This window comes from Bicyclus anynana, chromosome 3, assembly GCF_947172395.1.
Source record: "Bicyclus anynana chromosome 3, ilBicAnyn1.1, whole genome shotgun sequence".
NCBI lineage: Eukaryota > Metazoa > Arthropoda > Insecta > Lepidoptera > Nymphalidae > Bicyclus > Bicyclus anynana.
Window position 1 is genome coordinate 18439563 of NC_069085.1, and position 19568 is coordinate 18459130.

Consider the following 19568-nt stretch of genomic DNA (forward strand, 5'->3'; position numbering starts at 1 on the left):
GGGCTAGTGTTTGTTACGAAATGCGGGAACAGATGTTCTCGAATGATTCGTAGTCAATGCGCGTATCGCGCGCGCCACACGTCCAAGGCAGCAGGGAACATGCAATGTAAGGCAGAATATTACATTACATGTTGCATTGCACCAATCTGTACCCACCTTAATAGAGCATTTATATTATTACAAACACTATTTCGTAGATATTACTAATCTGGGCTGGTTGAGTATTCGAATTGAAACCAAGCCATTTTATTACCCGACTGCAAGAAGGGTTATACTAGAATTATATTTAAAATAGGAAGGACTATTAGTTAGTCAAAGTTATATTTTATTCATTCCTAAAATGTCAGGATTTCGCAATTTCGTTAACAACATGAGGGCCAATATAGCCCGGAGCAAACAGGCTCGTGCAGCTCGTAGAGCAGACGTCGAGTTGCAACTTCTTCGGAATCCTGTCGAGGTACTGTCGCTCTAATCTATACAATCCTGGTTGCAAGTAGGTAAAGGCAAAGATTTTATTAAAATCGTTGGGTCTTAGTAGTAGGTAGTCCTTAGAAACGGCTTAGTAGGGCTTCAGTAGAAAAATGGCCTGTTAAGGGGAAAATCCGTTTTTGGAAAGAGAGCTAAAGAGACCGATAGGAAAGAAACATCAATAAATTTGATTGAGAGATTATTGGTCCTTGGGAGCAGGAACGAAATATTCATTCATGAGCAAAATAAAATACTTTGTGTAGGTGAGTCTGAAAAAAGTATGAACATAGCGAAGTAGCGAACCATTTTTTTCGTGTCAATGCCTCATGCGAGACACTATGTCGGGTCAATGTTTTATTATGTCTTGTACAATAACATACGCTGAATGATTTTCAAATAAATGTGAATGCCCGTTGTGATATCGCCTATCGTCAAAATATAGCAACGATTACCAAGACGACTGTAAAACTATCTGCAATTAATTTTGCATTTTTCATTATACCAGCTTCGCAGTGCCTGCACTCCTGCAGAACAGTCTGCGAACAGTGCGTGTTGTCAAAGACCGAAGGTTCTGAGATTTGGTCGCTATCTATTTGCCTTATTTGAAGGCTCAGAGTCAGCGGGCGATGGAATGACCTATGTACCTCTTAGTATCTCTGCGTGATTGAATCAGAAATGAGGAGATCCGCAGAAGAACGGCCTCCGTGGCGCAGTGGTATGCGCGGTGGATTTACGAAACGGAGGTCCTGGGTTCGATCAACGGCTGAGCAGATTGAGATTTTCTTAATTTGTCCAGGTCTGGCTGGTGGGAGGCTTCGGCCGTGGCTAGTTACCACCCTACCGGCAAAGACGTACCGCCAAGCGATTTAGCGTTCCGGTACGATGCCGTGTAGAAACCGAAAGGGGTGTGGATTTTCATCCTCCTCCTAACAAGTTAGCCCGCTTCCACCTTAGACTGCATCATCATTTACCATCAGGTGAAATTGTAGTCAAGGGCTAACTTGTAAAAAATAAAAAAAAAGAACCAAAGTCATCAACATTGCTCAGCGAGTCGCGAAGCTGAAGTGGCAATGGGCAGAGCACATAGTTCGGAGAGCCGATGGACGTTAGTGTCCCAATGAGCTGGAGTGGCGACCCTGCACTAGAAAGCGCAGTGTTGGTCGATCAGCCACCAGGTGGACTGACGACATCAAGCGCGTCACAGGGATTCGCTGAATGCAGGCGGCTCAGGATCGTGGAACAAAAGGCATATGTCTTGCAATGAACGTCTATCGGCTGATATGATGATGATTTTTTTTTATTTATTTATTAGTCACACACAAAAGTAAAAAGAAAAACAGTGGACAAGGAAACACTTATCTCTTTAAGAGATCTCTGCCAATGAACCTTGGCAATGGGAGAGGTTGTAAACAAAAGAAATGGATAGGTACAATAAGAAAAGTGGGGAAACATATTATACTTAATAGATATATAATAAAAGTAAATAATATTAAATATATCAAAAATTACAAAAATACAGAAAGATGTTCATGAAGTCGATGTTTAAAGGTTTTTTTTAAATAGTATCTGGTAGTGAGTTCCACAGACGCGAGAACTAAAAGATTTCGCACAAAATACGGTGTAATAGGGAGGCATAGATAGAGATTTTAATTTTACACAAATCCCACCAGTCTCAGACGATGTGGGGCTTCGCGGAAGAGCTCTTGCAAGTAGGAAGGTGAAGAGGTATTTATGATTTTGAACAGCGTCGTGAGTATATGAATATTCCGGCGATGACGAATAGGTAGCCACTTTAGTTTGTTATGGAAATGAATGAATGATATGAATGAATGAATGAATGAATGATATGAATGAATGAATGATATTTTATTCATGAAAATGTAGGTTTAACATGATGGTACATATTATACAATTGAGCCTTTATACATTTTACCATAACTGGTGTATGAATTATCTTAAATAATTAAATACATTTGAATGAAGAAAAAAAAAGAATCTAAATTAATACAATGTCACAATTAGAAAATAATAAGTTAGAAAATGTCCATGTCCATAAAATAATCTTGAATGTCATAATAACTTTTTTTTAATAATAATTTATAAATTTTACATTTAAATATTGACCAGGGCATCTCTTTAAGACTATGAGGAAGTTTATTATATATTTTTATTGCCATACAAAAAGAACTCTTGGAATATATTGTCAATCTTGTGGGAGGTCTAACCAATTTATTTTTGCGGCATGTTCTCAGATTTGCGTTGTTGGTGTGAATAGAGAATAGACTAGGGTTTCTTTTTACAAAAAGAAGCATTTGATATATGTACTGACTAGGTAATGGAAGAATTTCAAGTTTTTTAAATAAGGGTTTGCAGCTATCCAAAAAGTGGCCTCCGTACATAGACCGAATACATGCTTTCTGACGTATAAATGCTCGATTAGCATCTACTGAATTGCCCCACAAGATTAATCCATATTGCAGTATGGACGATACATAACCATGATACGCTAGTAAGGCAGTCTTTAAATTTGAGGTTCGACTAAGCCGTCTCAGGACATAGGTGAATCGGTCTAATTTTATACATAGTTTGTCCACATGGTCCTTCCAATTACAGTGTTTGTCTAATAAGAGGCCGAGGAATGATACAGTATCTACTTCTTCTATTGGCATTTGATCATATACAATACATAGATTTGATGGAGTACTATTGTAGGTCAGAAATTGAACACATTTAGTTTTTGTTGTATTAACTGATAGGTTATTAGCTTCCAGCCAATCCTTAGTTTTCTGTAATGTTGTGTTAATTTCGTTTTGAAGCATGTTTTTGTCTTTGCATTTAATTGTAATTGTAGTATCATCTGCGTATAGAATGCAGTCATGAGGGATGTGTTCTGGTAAAACGTTGATATAAATTATAAATAATAGCGGTCCTAAGACACTCCCTTGAGGTACACCGTAAGGGTTTAGATTACTATAGCAGCAACAAAACCTTTTACAATGACTATTTAAAGTTTGTTGGATTTCGACACATTGCTCACGCTGGCCTAAGTAGCTTGTTAGCCACTGGAGCCCTTTTCCTCTTACCCCATAACGTTCCAACTTTCTCAGTAGTGTCTTGTGACAAACTAAGTCGAAAGCTTTCGACATATCAAGGAATACTGAAGCCATGTTCATTTTTTCATTTAACCCTTCTGTTATAGTTTTATTTAGTGCGAAACACGCCAATGTTGTACTCCTATTTCTCCTAAAACCATATTGCTGTGATTTTAATATTTTATTACTCTCTAAAAAAGCAGTTATCTTGTTACACACTATTTTTTCGAATATTTTAGACAAGATAGGGACTAGTGTTATGGGTCTGTAATTACTAATATTATTTTTATCGCCTTTTTTAAATATGGGTTTTACTATAGAATACTTCAATGTTGCAGGTAGAGTACGGATCGCCGTTGACTCGCGCTCACTTGAAGCAGTGTCTCCTGTCTCTGCCCGATGATCCGCAATGGAACTCCCTCATATGCGTGTGCGTGCTATTGGGCGTCATCATCGTTACTCTGGATATGGAGCGGCACAGCATCGTGGACCTGTTCGACACTTGTTACAACATATTCTACGCTGCCCACGTGCTGGCGCTGGCGTACAACTTTGTGTCTGATCCCACGACGAGGCTAGATGTGTGCACTGCATGTTAGTATTGGATTTGTCATCGTTATCAACCCATATTCGGCTCACTGCTGAGCTCAAGTCTCCTCTCAGAATTATACTACAGCCTTTCTTGATGAGTACTGTTTACCAATAAAGAAATAAAAAATGAAGGTAGAAAACGCATGTCGTTTCATAACTCGATCACTTGGCTACAAGGGCTGGTTTATATTGTTTCAGTGGGGTACCTCATCGATATATTCACGTTCAGCCATCACTTCGTGGACGACCCCAAGACCTACGTGTACAAGCTGATCTGTTACTATTTGCGATTCCACAGACCTTACAAGTATTTGTGTGAGTTATTGCGTATCCAATTTCGTAGTGAATCTTGTTAATGAGTACAGATCCTTACACTAATAAATCTATTTATAGGTTCCTCTGATACAGAAAATTAAACTTGGTGTTTCATCGTTTTAACAATTCACAAAGCATGGTAATAAAAAAAGTAAAACACCAGTTATTGCTCTTGTGTATCGTGCATTACCTACTTTGGCTTCAGTTCACATTTTCTATAGCTTGGCAACTTCGTTCGTAACACTCCCGATGTTGCGCGCGGGCCGGGGGACGTGTAGCGATGAATGAAAACCCACGACTGATGCACGTCGCTTCCCCGCACGCACGATTTCACACCCGCGCAGTCTTTCCCCCCGTCGCCCGCATATCATGGGAGTGTTATCAACGGGCTTGCCAGACTATAATACTCGTACTTAGATTATGCAGATCTTCACAAACTGCAGATATATACCTAGATTTTAGATAAGAAGAAATTGGATTCAATTTTATTTATTTGAAGCTTGACTTTTTAATGTTTGACTGTTAATCTATACTAATATATAAAGCTGAAGAGTTTGTTTGATTGAACGCGCTAATCTCAGGAACTACAGGTCCGATTTGAAAAATTCTTTCAGTGTTAGATAGCCCATTTATCGAGGAAGGCAATAGGCTATATATTATCCCCGTTTTCTTACGGGAACGGAAACCACGAGGGTGAAACCGCGCGGCGTCAGCTAGTGTATTATATTGCAGGGACATTAGACAACTATCATCTGAAGGGGAGCGTGGTCGGCACAGCTCTGAAGTACTTTTACCTATTCCTGGTGCTGCGAGTCACTTGGGTTGTTATTTGGCTTCACGTCGAGGAGGTATTTCATTTTTCTTCATCCGATATTCAAACATACGCAGAGAATTGACAAAATTCTCAGATATGCAGGTTTCCTCACGATGTTTTTCCTACATCGATTGCGACACGTGATATTTAATTTCTTAAAATGCACATTACTAAAAAGTTGCATGTTCCGAACCGGATTCGAACCTACCCTCCGAATCGAAGGCGTAGGACATATCCACTGAGCTATCACGTCTCTCATGTTTACTATATACGTACATATACACGGTGTCCCATAAGTAATGGATAAAACACAAATTGACGGCCTCCGTGGCGTAGTCGTACGCGCAGTGGATTTACAAGACGGAGGTCCTGGGTTCGCCGTGGCTAGTTACCACCCTACTGACAAAGACGTACCGCCAAGCGATTTAGCGTTCCGGTACGATGTCGTGTAGAAACCGAAAGCACACTTGATATATCTACTGTGCAGAAAGGGTGTGGATTTTCATCCTCTTCCTAACAAGTTAGCCCGCTTCCATCTAAGATTGCATTTTCACTTACAGGTGAGATTGTAGTCAAGGGCTAACTTGTAAAGTTAAAAAAAATTGTAGATGCACCAGCTAATTATCTAAAACTAATTTGAATAGTTTAAAAAGTGACCAATTTATGTTTTTTGTTCGAATCAGTTTTTTCAATGCTGTAGCTGCTGTAATTAAGATTTTAGAACAACGGGACACCCTGTATATAATTATGTCGTCCGTCACCAGTTGGAAACCGATCACGTCCACTCCTACAAGCCCGAGCCCCACCGCCCTGACGTCACGGATGAGGAGAACCAGATCACCAGCAGATTCCTCATCGCACTTTACATCGTCAACAAGATGTTTATACCTATTGGGTAACTTTGACTTCAATAAAAATATATGAATTACATTATTAGTATGAAGCAATGATTTTATATTAGATCACAGACACACTGTGTCACAGAGTAACCAGTGAGTCTTTACAAACAGGTGAAGCCCATTAAAAAAAAAAGTCACGCGTCTCCTTCACAACCGCATATACAAACTTTTTTCATAATTTTTAATTTAAAATTTAACACTAACAACAATTACGTAAATTAATATAATAATCAATAATCTATACTTATAATAAATATGTAGAGAGGTCAATTCTGTACATGAAATATATTACGAAAATAACTATCACGGGGTGATTAGTGGTCGATACTGATGCCAAAAATGATATCAGTAATTTTTGTCTGTCTGTCTGTCTGTCTGTCTGTATGTTCTTTATAGAAACAAAAACTACTCGACGAATTTTAACGAAACTTGGTACAATTATGCTTCATACTCCTGGGCAGGTTATAGTATACTTTTCATCACGCTACAATCAATAGGAGCAGAGCAGTGAAGGGAAGCTTCCGTCGCCGTTGCGTGGTAGGGTAGGGAAGGCAGCTGCCCCCCTGCCCGTACCTCGCTAAACTTATTAAAAGTGATGTGTTCTACGTCGTTAGACCTTCGACGTCACCAGTGAATGACTACGAGCGCATGGCGTTCCTCCTGGTGATGGTGACCGGCTGCCTGGTGGTGACAGGCGCGGCGGTGGCGTCCTTGTCGCTGGTCATCAGCGTCTACATGAGCCCCGAGGAGACCTTCCGCACCAGATACAGGCTCATCATGAAGGAAATGGTACTCACACTAGTTATCATCAGTATGTGATTTAGTTTTATGAGTCGCGAAGCTAAACTGGCAATCTGTGGTAGTTTGAAGAGCCGATGGACTTTGGGGTTCCAAGGTGCTGGAACGGCGACCCCGCTCTAGAAAACGCAGTGTTGATTGAACCAGGTGAACTGATTCGTTGCAGGCAGTCGATCGTGATGTTTGGAAGTCCCTACAGGTTCTATGTCCTGGGCCTACAGTGGACGTCCATCGTCTGATAATGATGATGTAATTTGGCGAAGTTACGGTGATTATGTTTCTTGCGATCTTTGTGCTTATTTCTGATGCCTTGCATCGCTTTGTTAAAGTTCTAGTTCGGGTAGCTAGTGTTGAACTATATTTATGAGTAATTTCTTGCGTTCTCCATTTAGGCGTCCTTACTAACCCCGGTCAGATTTCGTTCACATTTATTTTCATTATCATTATCTCTTGTAAGGATCAATAAAGTTTTATATAGTTATCTGTGCACCCATAAAGATGAATGCTAAACCATAACTTTATCCTTTGCAATTATTTAATGGTAACTTTCTCGTTTCTTTCGTGTCAATAAATAATTTAAGCTAATTAATAATTGATCTCTTCTAGGAATCATCCAATGTGCCACCAACCTTACGCGATAAAGTCGAGACCTTTTACAAGATGTACTGGCACAAGCAGAGAGCTGTATCCGCCACTCGGCTGATGCCAATCTTCCCACCTTCACTATCGAACACTATCTACACGGACATCTATTTTAAGGCTACGCAGAGGGTAAGAAAATAGGAAAAACCAAGATTCGAGGTATATTGTAACTTTTGATTCACTTTTCTGCAAAACAACGTTAACTATTTCTTGGAAAAAAACATAACATAATCTCCGTTTTGAAAGTCGGACAATAAGAAAGATAGATAAAGCAAACGTTGATATGTTTCAGTGCCGGATTCTTCGTGACCTTTCCTACGAGTTTTTAGCAGAACTGGCTAAGAATATGGAGACAATTCATTATATCCCTGGAGATGCAATTATAAAGAGGAATGATATTAAGTCTTCCATTATATACATTACTTATGGTGATATTGAGGTAAGATGTGAAGTTCCAGAAGTCGATCGTATATTCAATCTACATAAGGATACGTAAGCAGCACTAAGCGTACATACTGTCAAACGGTTGTCAACAGTAGACAAACTATATTATGCAGTTTGGGCTCGCCATTAGTCAAGTGACAGTTTTTAGCGAGTTTTTAAGTGTCTTTCAAAACTAACATGTGGAAGACTTGGAAGCAAATTGTTGAAAATGTTCTATACCTAATGTAGATCAAAGTCTCTTTCATCTATCCACTATCATCATAACGCTTTCACAGAATTATTTTCAAACTTTACCTGCGTACTACTCTGCACATCTGCATATTTAGAATGTATCTATTATCTTGCCTTGCCTGTTGTTTATTAGATATAACGATTGACAGTGGCGTGAGGATGGGTAAGTGTAGACTTGATTCGCGATTTCAAATAACCTTTTCCTTTTATTCTTATATTTTTAACGCCTAACGTGATGTAAAATTGATTATGATTTGTACCCCGTAACATCCAGTAGATAATGTAAAATTTCCTAGATGTTGACAGCAGAGGACGACAGCACAGCAATGCTTCGTATGATCCGAGGTACCATCCTATCTCAATACGCGGGTTGTCCCGTGGCGGGCTGCGGGCAAGCTCACGTGGAAATCCGAGCAGCAACCTACTGCACCGCCCACGTGTTACGGTATCTCGACTTGTGGAAGACGGTTATTAAGTACGGTAGAGAAAATGGACAAGGAGCGATTGTTTTGGCTACTTTTTATGTAAGATGCATTCTTGCAATTGTTAATAGTATTAAATTCACTTCTGTAAACAAATGTGAAGGATTACGCTTTCAGATACTTATTTTCGATAACAAAATTAATTCGATGGTAATCAATTTTTACTATGTCTTTATCATGATAATTTCTTCTTTATTTATTTATTTTTGTATATTACTTGTCATATACAAAATTTTTATTGTAACAAATGTCATCGAGTGCCTACTGAGAACCTACTTAATTATGTAATTAAATATTTTAATTAACATTTAAATATTTATTTAAATGTTTTCAAGAATTTTAGGCCCGTATTATTAAACGTTATTCAACTTTAGAACATGACGTATATGAGTGCAGCGTTGCATTTCTCACTTTAAAAATAAACATCACTATTATGATCTCAAGTAGTTAGAACTTATAGTGCGATCTAGAACACCTAATAATATTTAAGATAAAATGAAACCTCGTTTGTAATTTATTTTTAATATTCAGGAGCATTTTGAAAAAGTGAAGAGACATTACTCCTATCGATTGCCTGAAGAAGCCAAGTATGTATAACATGATTTAGATAAAATATGATTAGTTACCGATTTAAGGATTGTGAATATGTAACCCATCGCTTTGTTTATAGATATAAGAGTAGTATACTTCATTTTAAACGGAATTTAATGTACATCAAAGAGTCGAAGGACGCTGCTGGGAATCAACAACTGGCCGAAACTGATGTCATGATTGATATAGCTGGAAGTTATATAATGCGAAACGTTAGTAGAATTTAACTTTTACGAAATCTTTAAACGTTATTCATTCATGTTAATAAAATAAAAACAAGTAAATTGTTAATGATTCATATTATAAGGTTTCCTTCCAAACAAAACAAACTTGTAGCTTTGATCATATTCTAGCAAAAAATATTTTTCTGAAATCATTTTTCTTAACAATCTCCTTCGAATTTTAATCGCTATGCCTCAACTATTTGTAATACGAGTAAATTAATAATGAATTAAGTATTTTTACATAGAGAGCAGATTCATCATTAACCGACGAAGCAGATGCCATCTGCCTGCGACCTACGTTCCCCTGCATCTTGCAACCTAACTCCTCACTGCAAGTTGTCTGGAACACCTTTGTCTCCTGCCTCATCATCACTGTTTGCATAGTAAGTTTAATGAATTCTGTTTTGTACTGTTTAACTATTTAAATCTGCCACTATATTTCTTGAAGGATTATTAAATTTTGCAATTATATTTCAGACGCATCCTTACTTTATGGTGTACAAAAGAAATGTTTCACTGGGATTCAGATTTTACGATTACATCGTGACTGTCATTTATATTGTTGATCTGTTTGTGTATCTGTCCACTGGAGCTAATGTTGAAGATGGTAATATGATTCTTGTTACCTAAATTAGTATTTGCAGTTGCATACTAAACATCAAAATCTAAATTGTTTTTTATTAAAGCAAGCTTTGTTTAAGCGTTGTGAATTCTTCAATCGAGGTCAAACAGTACTGTTTGTAGTTAGAATAAGTGTAAGTTGTTTGAATACTTGGTCATAATTCCTTTTGACTATGTCCTATGTATGCACTGTTCAGCTGACATTACCAGCCAACTCGATCCATTACTTTATTTTATTTCACACAATATTATGTTGAAAGGTGTGCCCATAACGCTGGCGCAGACGTCGTCCCAGCAGGTGCGCAGCAAGTGGTTCGTGCTCGATGTGTTGGGCACGTTGCCTATCTTTGAGTTCGTCGGCGATCGACACTTCGCTGGCATCAATAAACTTTTAAGATTACCAAAGGTTAAGGATACAAGATATATTTATTAATGCAGATAATAGGTAGTTGTTATACACAAGATCCTAGCTAACTGGGGGGATTAACTTTTTTTCTGTGTGTCACATACAAGTCCATTCAGTTCATTTGATTTGCTAACAATTGCCGTAGAGATCATTATTGTTATAACTTTAAAACAAGTTACATAAAATCTTTAGATTTAAATTTCAGATAAGAAATCCTTTAATAGTCTTTCGCCATCTTTGTATTTTAGGCATGCACACTTTGCTTTGCAGTTAGAGTTTCATGCTTAGTTCTTTTCGGCAGAACCTACCTGGTAACCCGGTGACTTGGTGACTGGTATTCCTTTCAAATGTATTCCTTTTTTCTGTATTTGCAGGTATTTCGAGTGCTCAAGGTAGTTGAAGATGAGTGCGTCTACTACAGTAATATTTTGCGATTCTTCTCATATTCTCTGCTCCTGTTGATGTCTTGTTATCTGTTGGCTGCTTTGCAACAAGGCTTTATGTGCTTTAAGTGAGTTAGTAGTAAGGTAGTCTATATTATATGTTTTTTGTCGAAAATAGTAAATACATCTTAATCTGGATACACTACCTAATGACCAAATTAGTAATTGTAATAAAATCTAGCTGCAACTGCAAGAAATCGGGTAATGCGGGAACCATTAGATAAAAAGTATTATGCCTATAAAGGCATAAGTAACAAATATAATTTGAATGGACTAACACGCTAAAGTAAATAATAATGTACCTACGGCAAATTTTCATTAGTAATTTTCGTGTGAATTTGCAGGTTTGGTCACTGTCTTGTAACGAATTTCACTCACCCGCCGTACTGGACTAATCAAAGCTTGGATGACGAGACAGTGGATATGAGACTGGCGTTTGGACTGTATTGGGCTATTTCTATAATCTCTTTTACGTGTAAGTACACAACACACGATTGGTGGCGTAAGTACCTCAAACCAAGGAACCCTACAATGTGCGTGGCGCGACACACTTAGTTTCAAATACATTTGAGTCATGGTTATTATATGGATTCTTTGGAGTTTCTAAAGGTCGTAGCAGGTATCCTGTATCCTTATTTTTCCTCGTTGTTTCAGCTCACATAGAGACGTGGGGTTCCCTGAACTTGAACCATGTGGTGTACACGATTTTTGTTCTGGAGATATGTACAGTATTATACATATTCATAGAGGCCGTGTACTCTGCCACTATCATGGTGACCACTGCTCTGAGGTTGTATTCACATTTTTTTATTAACATTCGTAGCTCCTGGCCCTCCTTCCCAAGACAGGAAGGAAAAACGGTCAGGAAACGCACCAGTCCGCAAGCACTGGTTGAACAGCTCTCTGTGACGCCCTTCCAGGAACTCTCAGGTCATGAAACTAACCCAGTCCAGGAGAGCCATCTGTTTCTGTAACGTTGATAACGTTTAGTAACTGCAACTACGAGTATCAGGTGCAGATGCGTCTTTACCTATGATCCAGGGGGTGTAGTACCCGGGCGACGGTTTTTGGCGCTTATTGGAGGGCGCAAGGGTGCACACAGGCACTTCATATGTTAGAGAGGCTTCTGATCATGTTCATCAGAATATCGTAACGACCAGTACCGATGATCTTTCAAATTTTAATAACAATGAAATTCGATTTAAACATTTTAATTTTAGTTACTGTTGGTTTCGAAAAATCAAGTCTGTCAACTCCGGCCCCTTAGATGCTACCGTAATTTGTGTTCGTTCTATTAATTTGTGTTTTTAGAGAGGATTACGACTCATGTATCGAGAACGTATCAAAGTTTCTGGTCACCCACGACGTGGATCCGATATTGAGAGAGCGTTTTTTGGGATATCTGCAACTGTGCTGGTTTACTGACAAGGTACTGATGTATTATTTGTTATTTTTAGCAAATGCATTTTACCGTAGCTGGGCGCTTTCACAATACTCTTTCCAGCAGGCTATAATGCGCGCCAAAAGATAACGAGATATCTTTGACTACGAGTATATTAAATAGGTATAACTTTCGTTACGATGTGGCTTCAATTATCAAAATCAAATGTCTGTTTCTCTGCTGGTAGATACAATAACAATTGCCTCATTGCCTGTTGTTATTTTACAGGGATATTCAATGACTAACAAACGGCGGTCGATATTCTACGATCTTCCACCACACGTGTACCAGGACATCGTAGCGAGGGAGAGAAGCAAGTTCATTCTTGGCGTGGCTTTTATGAAGGTAAACTGGAATGATATGACGTACGTGTATATTATCTTATTGTTTTTTATTCTGGCTTTTGAGCCGTTGGTCAAAAATCTGGTCATATCTAAAGACATGGCTAATATTCTTCATTCTTTTCAAGAGATATCTAAAATGATTCCCCATGTCTTAAATGTCAACTTATCGTTTCAGTTACTTCACAAGGAGGACTTGAAGAATATATCATCAAAGGCGATACTTTTCTGCACGTCACCCAACGAGATTCTGCTGAACACGGGGGACATGTGTAACGAGATCTACATTATCAAAAAAGGAATATGTGAGGTTTGTAGTTACAGTTGGCCTTGTTGGTCGAGTCGTTTGCCAATGTGGGTACCTATTCGAGTCCTGGGTCAGGCTACGAAATTCTAAGCTTTATTTCATCTAAGAAGTGTTTACTAAAATTCTCAGCCCGGAGTTGGAAAGTTGGTGGAGTTACACCTCGGTGCTTCCGATAGACTACGTTAAGTTGCCGTTCCAAAACGTATGATACTTATTGGCCGTTAAAGAATTTATACTTAACAGTTTTTACACGAACAATTAACACAAATGTTTCTTTGAAAAGTTTCTAATATTTTCAGATATTAAGCCCTGACACTAAAGGTGTGGTCGCAGTGCTAAATGCAAGAAGCAATTTTGGAGTTCTCGAATGTCTATTGCGTAACTATGAATACCATTACTTATTTTTATATACCTACAAAGTATTACGAATTTGCATGTCGTTCTTTATTTTTGTATATTTTGAAATGCCTCAACGGTCTCGTTATTAGCTGGTTCAGCTACGGAAAATAAGGTCCAGGGATCAAATCCCGGGTTAGGCCAACGAAAAAATAAGTTATTGGTATTTTTATTGAAGAATGAAGAAAAATCTTGATATCTGCCTGGAGCTGGGAAATTGGTGTTAGTATACCTGCTTGCCTCGGCGAGCATGTAAAGCCGTAGGTCCGCCGCCTGATCTTTCATCGGTCGTGTCGGTCTGCCGTCCCATTGGACTATAAGAGTGAGGGAAAAGAGAGTACACTTGTGCTCTATCTCCTGCGGAAAATCTAAAATATGACTACAAGGTTGTGCGGTAGTAAGCACCTTGTAGCCATCAATCCGAATTATAGCCATAAATTGCTGTAATTTCACCGGCAATCATACCTATTAGTTCGAAATAAATGCCGGCTGCTTCTAGATACTAATAAGTTTGGCAGTAGTTCTTTCCTGAACGAGTTTTTACACAAAGGGTTATTACATAAATGATATTCCAGGTATTCCAACGTTCTACACGGTGCGCGCGGTCACGCATGTAGAGATATTCACTATATCCAGGAAACATTTAGTGAACGCCATCGATATCCCGCAAATCAAAGAGGCCATTGACTTCTGTAAAGAGCAACCGGTGAGTGTCAAATCCTTCGCTAAAACCACAATCAATTTTAGATTTTTGAACATTGTTATGATTTGCTAGGATTTATAAATTTTCTTTAAAATGACAATATTAATAGGTCAAAATTTAGAGTTTCTTGCGTTTATTGGCATATGCAATCTTTAACAGACAACCCCTGTTGACAATACTTGCGGGGAAAGAGCGAGCTAAGGGCTAAGATTTATAATATCCTCTCTCCTATAAGGTCCTGGCACTCTCTCCTGTAAGTCAAATTCAAATAGGCTGATAATGATCAAAAAAATAATAATTCAAATGGATCTTGAGCCAAACATTCCGACGCGGAACATTTAGTATCAAAATTAGTTTTCTCGACAAATTATTAAAGGAAGAGACGTCGAGGATGTTTATCTCATAATTTCGGACGAGTGGTTACTAAATCTGCCATCTTGAAAATTATGTCAGGTAGCTAATGAATTTGTGATGTTTCGCTGATATTACTGCATATAATTATAACTAATCTATTAGCAGACGCCCACTTCAACCGAGGAACCCTTCATAATAGCGGAAGATGCATCGTTTTGTTACCTTATCTCAAAGGTATATCGATTAAAACGCCAAGGTGGCTTGACTTTTTTCCGACATTTACAACGACTATTTCAACCTTGACAAATTATTTATATAAACCTTCCCCATGAATTTTTAACTGCTTGAAAATCCGTTTAGTAGTTTTCCAGTTTATAGCGAACAGACAGCAAGACAGACAGACGTGGCTAGTACTCACTAAACCCCCTTTCCAAAATTTCCGGTACGATATCGTGCACAAACCGAAAGAAATGTGGACTTTCATCCTACACCTAACGAGTTAGCTTTCGCTTCCATCTTTTCAACATCACTTACCATCAAGTGAGATTGCACTCAAGGGCTAATTTGTAAAGAATATTTGATTTGTTTCATGCGAAAGCAATACTCTCGTCTCCAAAAACGTCGGGAGCCGTTCACCTCGTACCAGCCGCCGGAGCCGACACCCAACATGGCAAAGTTCCGCTACCCGAGGAAGTATGAGCAAGACAACGCCTTCTTGCAGCCCTTCCATAGACTTGGCATATTCTCTGTACTGAGGTAAAAGTCAATAAATAAATTCATCATCATCATTGTAAGACATTTAACGGTCCACTACAGGGTTAAGTCAGAGTTGGCAGGCATTTTGTTACATAAAATATGTGAGCGTTTGGTTGCAATCATGCCTGATGCAGCCTATGGTGGAACGCGCTTGCCTAGAAGATGACTATTCACACTTGACTTAAAGATGTAAACCTTTGCTGTAGGTGATAGGGTAAACTGAAGGGTATTCCATGACTTCACAGCGCGGATCAGGAACGAAGAGCTTCGTATGAGTCCAAGGGACATCAACTACGTAGAGATGCATACTGTTGCGATGCCTGGCAGTTCTGTTTTAAAAAGGTGAAGGACGAACTAGATCGAAAATTCCTGGGCGCACTCTCAGAAATATATCTTGTAGAAAAACGACAGACAGGAAACCTTTCAGCGTTTCTCCAACAATTAGTTTAGAGTGATAATGTTTAATTTAGTAACTATAACTATCAGATGTTAATAATGATAGTTGGGACCGACGGCTTAACATACCCTCTGAGGCACGTTACACAAAACTGGAAATGCTGAAAATATTTACTCATGACCTGACGATCTGAAGCTACATAGGTTAATCACTGGAACTACGAATTACATTCAGAAAACCCCCCAAAAGGACTGACGACATCAAGGGAGTCGCTAGCTGTCACTGTTTGTAGTCAGTTCTGTGTCGTGGTGGCCTACAAACGGCAATCGGCTGATATGATGATGATGATAACATTCTAGATACATCTTCCCCCGGTTCACCATTCGTCCGGACGGCCGCTACCTGGTCCGCATGGAGTGGCTTCGGGCAAGCTGCGCCTTTCTGTCCGCTATGCTGTACCCCGGCTACAGTCATTTGGTGCTGCAGTGGCCTGCTCTGCAGCTCTTGGCATGGCTCCTTGACCTCACTGCCTACTGCGATATGTGAGTAAGGTTGATAGCATATTCAAAATGCATTTTAAATCGTTGATTACAGAACTTTCATCTGGTAATTTCGTATGTGAACGTATTGGTATATTGTGGATATAAAACTTGCGAAAAACAGCTTTTTTGTAACTTATCAGTAGAAAACTTAGCAACATTTTGTATTGTTCAATAATCTACCTATCATAAACTAATGATTTTAAACTTATTTCGTGGTTGTTCATTATGAATGTTATTTAAACGGGTACATACCACGATAAAACGACGAGATTTTTATTGTCGATATTTCAACCCAGTTGCATGGATCGTGGTCACGACGGGACTGAAGTTGCGAGATGAGAAATATCGACAATAAAAATCTCGTCGTTTTATCGTGGTATGTACCCGTTTAAATAACATTCATAATCTACCTATCTCGGGATGTAGGTTTTGAATTCTAATATACTGGTAGTAGTCTTGTACATATGTTTTCTGTGGTTGTAGTAAGTTGACAGCACAAACGTCTCTGTGTACATACGAGTACCTATGTGAAATGAAGGAGCTGTAAAGTTCTTTGCAGTGATTGATGCAGAAACAGTGGATTGTTTGCAAAAGACTGCTCCAAGAAACTATCATAAACAACATCGCAGTTTGTCATACCAACATGGCAATGACAAGCAAATGAAAACCATATGAACTCAGTAATAAGGTTTATTGTAACAATACAACGTTCAGATTACAGAGGATGCTAGTAGGCTACTACAACGAGCGCAGGATCCTGGTGTACCACCCCGCCAGCACGGCGGCGCACTACATCAGGGGCGCTTTCTTGGCGGACCTGTTCGGCTGTCTGCCGTTGGAGAGACTGGAATCTTCTTGGAAGGAGACTTTTCGTAATTATGCATTTATTACAACACTAGCGGACGCCCGCGACTTCGTCCCCCCTTAGACCTCCTTAATCTGACCCTCTCGCAAAATCAGTTCTTAGCGGACGTCTATAGCTAAAAAGCTACTGCCCTGCCAAAGGGAAATGCCCAACGGTCAATACAACGAAGGCCCCGGGAAACCAGATATACCCCCGTATGAAGTATATGGATAATGGAGATGGTAATAATATTATGATGTATAAATAAGGTTCTGGTTAAATAATTGGCTTATTAAAAGTATGTTTCTTGAAGAAAATTATTTTATCATTTTTCTTGCTCAAAATGTTCGCCGGTGTACCGAATAGTCGAAGTAATATTTGAAGCTGATTTATTTTTTGTATTTATTTTGGGGCATTCCCTTATCATCTTTGTACGTCAAATGGCTTTCAATATATCGTGATGGCAATTAAGTAGTTGTATTGATAACATACTGAGATATTGAACTTATCGCAGAAAGCAGATACAGAGAAGCTCCGATGAAGCAGTTTCTGATGCTCAACCGCCTCACACAGCTGTACCGGGTGCCGAGCGCTCTCCTCGGCCTGGACGGACTCGTTCGACGGGACCTGTTGCTGGTGTATGTTGTATAATATGTATATTGTGTATATTAGACCTTTTAGAAACACAACTGTTCAAATTGTAGATCAGAACATCTTGCAGGGTTTAATAACTCAAGAACGGGCTGACCTATAGTAGGAGCATGAGCTGACAAACATTCAGCCTTTATAAAATGGAGGTCTAGCTCTTATAGCATAGATACAGGATGGCATTGAGAAAAATTAGCTGCTTAAATGAGCATATCACGTAAGGAACTTGCAAAAATCAACTTACAATGGGTACACCATTTTATCCAACTCACCTGTGAAGATATGCACAATCCAATTTTCTCGTATCTCTTCACCAAGACATGACACAGAAAATGATTTACGATCCTTGTGACCTGTTTGACACCTGTAATTTGGTTTATTAACTATTCCAGTTAGACGTAGTTGTGTGACTGAAGATTTGACTACTGCATATTATAACCATTACAGACCTAAGCTAAGAATACTTTGTATTGGGTTTTTTCCTTTTGATAAAAATTATTACTATTATTTTAAAGAGCTTGTATGTACTTTGTGCCGGCTATAGGTACTTTAGCGTTTTGATTTTTCCAGGATAAAATGTTTGTTTTAGTATACGCGCATTTCCGTTATTCCTGGCCGTGTTGAACGTTCTCACATGTTTCGTGGTGCACGCCTCCGTCGATATATTCTTTACGGTTGATGGCGGGAGTAACTCGTGGTACATCGTGCCTAAAGACGACAAAGGTGGTTCTTGGATCACGCTTTTCCACGAAGCTTGTAAGTTTGCTTTTCATAAATTTTAAATAGTATATTTTGTCATACCTGTCCTTTGTTATGACCAATATCGCAATTCCACAATTAGCCAAAAACGCAGAGTTAGGGGTGGGTATGCCAAGAGTGCAGCGGGCAAACCCATCAAGCGCTAATCCGAAAAATTGAGTAGTTACTCGTAGATAGTTACTAGAGGCTAAACGTAAATACGTGGTCAGGTTCTGAAAGTCCTTCATGTTTTCGTGCAGAGAAACTCAGGCAAGTGACTTCTTCATTACGACGATGCTCCAAATGGGGACTACTTTGAAGGATGCCACCCCCCGGATAACGAAGAATAAATCAAACGCCGAAAAATCTAAATAGGTCGGATACTTTTGAGACAGACAGACCATCTAATGTCCGTGCCGAATTCAATAGACGGGTCTCCAGAAAAAATTACACTATTTTTTAACATATTATATTAAGTCGGTATTGCGGGCCCATGCAGTCTTATACCCATGGGATTTTGCCACCTCTACTTCCTATTCTATAGTTACGCTACTGACTGTTTTACCTTTCTTATTGTAGTTTGTTCTTAGTTGTTAATTAGTTTTTTATAAAGTATCTTATAATTGTAGATCGTTTCAATATGACGGAATCGCCGTGGAACCTGCACTTGGGCTCGCTGTTCTGGGTGGTGTATGAGACCACCACCACCGGCTACAATACTTTCAAGCCCACCAACATCAATATAATGCGTGTGCTCATCACTGGAATGATTATTGGTACAAATAAATTACTATATTAACATAATTAACATCTTATATATAAAAAACGGGCATATGGTTTCAAACGGGTTTCGTTATCACATGCCTGCCCTGTATCACTCTAAATAGTCTTTCAATCCGTTTGTGCTGTGCTATTGAGCCCAAATATTTTATGATGTGAAAATGCCAGATTCCAAAAAAACATAGTAGTAAAATGTCGTTCGGAACCCTCGTCACGCGAGTTTAGTTCAGTTCAAGATTTTTTCTTGGTCATCTCTGGTA

At 38.9% G+C, this 19568-nt stretch overlaps 1 protein-coding gene across 7 annotated transcripts in view; it reads left to right on the top strand.

Moving 5' to 3' along the window:
• Positions 1-3894: 3894 nt before the first annotated feature.
• The window catches only part of LOC112049323 (uncharacterized), a 32213-nt gene continuing 16539 nt past the window's right edge, over positions 3895-19568 (top strand). For all 7 annotated transcript variants that reach the window (XR_008252382.1, XR_008252383.1, XR_008252384.1 and 4 more), the window contains exons 1-27: positions 3895-4154; positions 4350-4466; positions 5199-5314; positions 6045-6175; positions 6794-6968; positions 7584-7748; positions 7912-8058; positions 8591-8818; positions 9308-9363; positions 9447-9579; positions 9837-9974; positions 10069-10198; positions 10473-10618; positions 10993-11129; positions 11406-11536; positions 11716-11851; positions 12373-12490; positions 12731-12847; positions 13022-13153; positions 13450-13528; positions 14122-14252; positions 15202-15359; positions 16116-16298; positions 17013-17170; positions 17657-17780; positions 18380-18546; positions 19158-19304. Coding sequence is in view for 3 of the 7 variants with exons in the window: in XM_052891083.1 (XP_052747043.1) it covers positions 4028-4154; positions 4350-4466; positions 5199-5314; positions 6045-6175; positions 6794-6968; positions 7584-7748; positions 7912-8058; positions 8591-8818; positions 9308-9363; positions 9447-9579; positions 9837-9974; positions 10069-10198; positions 10473-10618; positions 10993-11129; positions 11406-11536; positions 11716-11851; positions 12373-12490; positions 12731-12847; positions 13022-13153; positions 13450-13528; positions 14122-14252; positions 15202-15359; positions 16116-16298; positions 17013-17170; positions 17657-17780; positions 18380-18546; positions 19158-19304 (3727 nt within the window). In the remaining 4 variants the exon portion in view is untranslated. The remainder of the gene's footprint in view (positions 4155-4349; positions 4467-5198; positions 5315-6044; positions 6176-6793; positions 6969-7583; positions 7749-7911; positions 8059-8590; positions 8819-9307; positions 9364-9446; positions 9580-9836; positions 9975-10068; positions 10199-10472; positions 10619-10992; positions 11130-11405; positions 11537-11715; positions 11852-12372; positions 12491-12730; positions 12848-13021; positions 13154-13449; positions 13529-14121; positions 14253-15201; positions 15360-16115; positions 16299-17012; positions 17171-17656; positions 17781-18379; positions 18547-19157; positions 19305-19568) is intronic.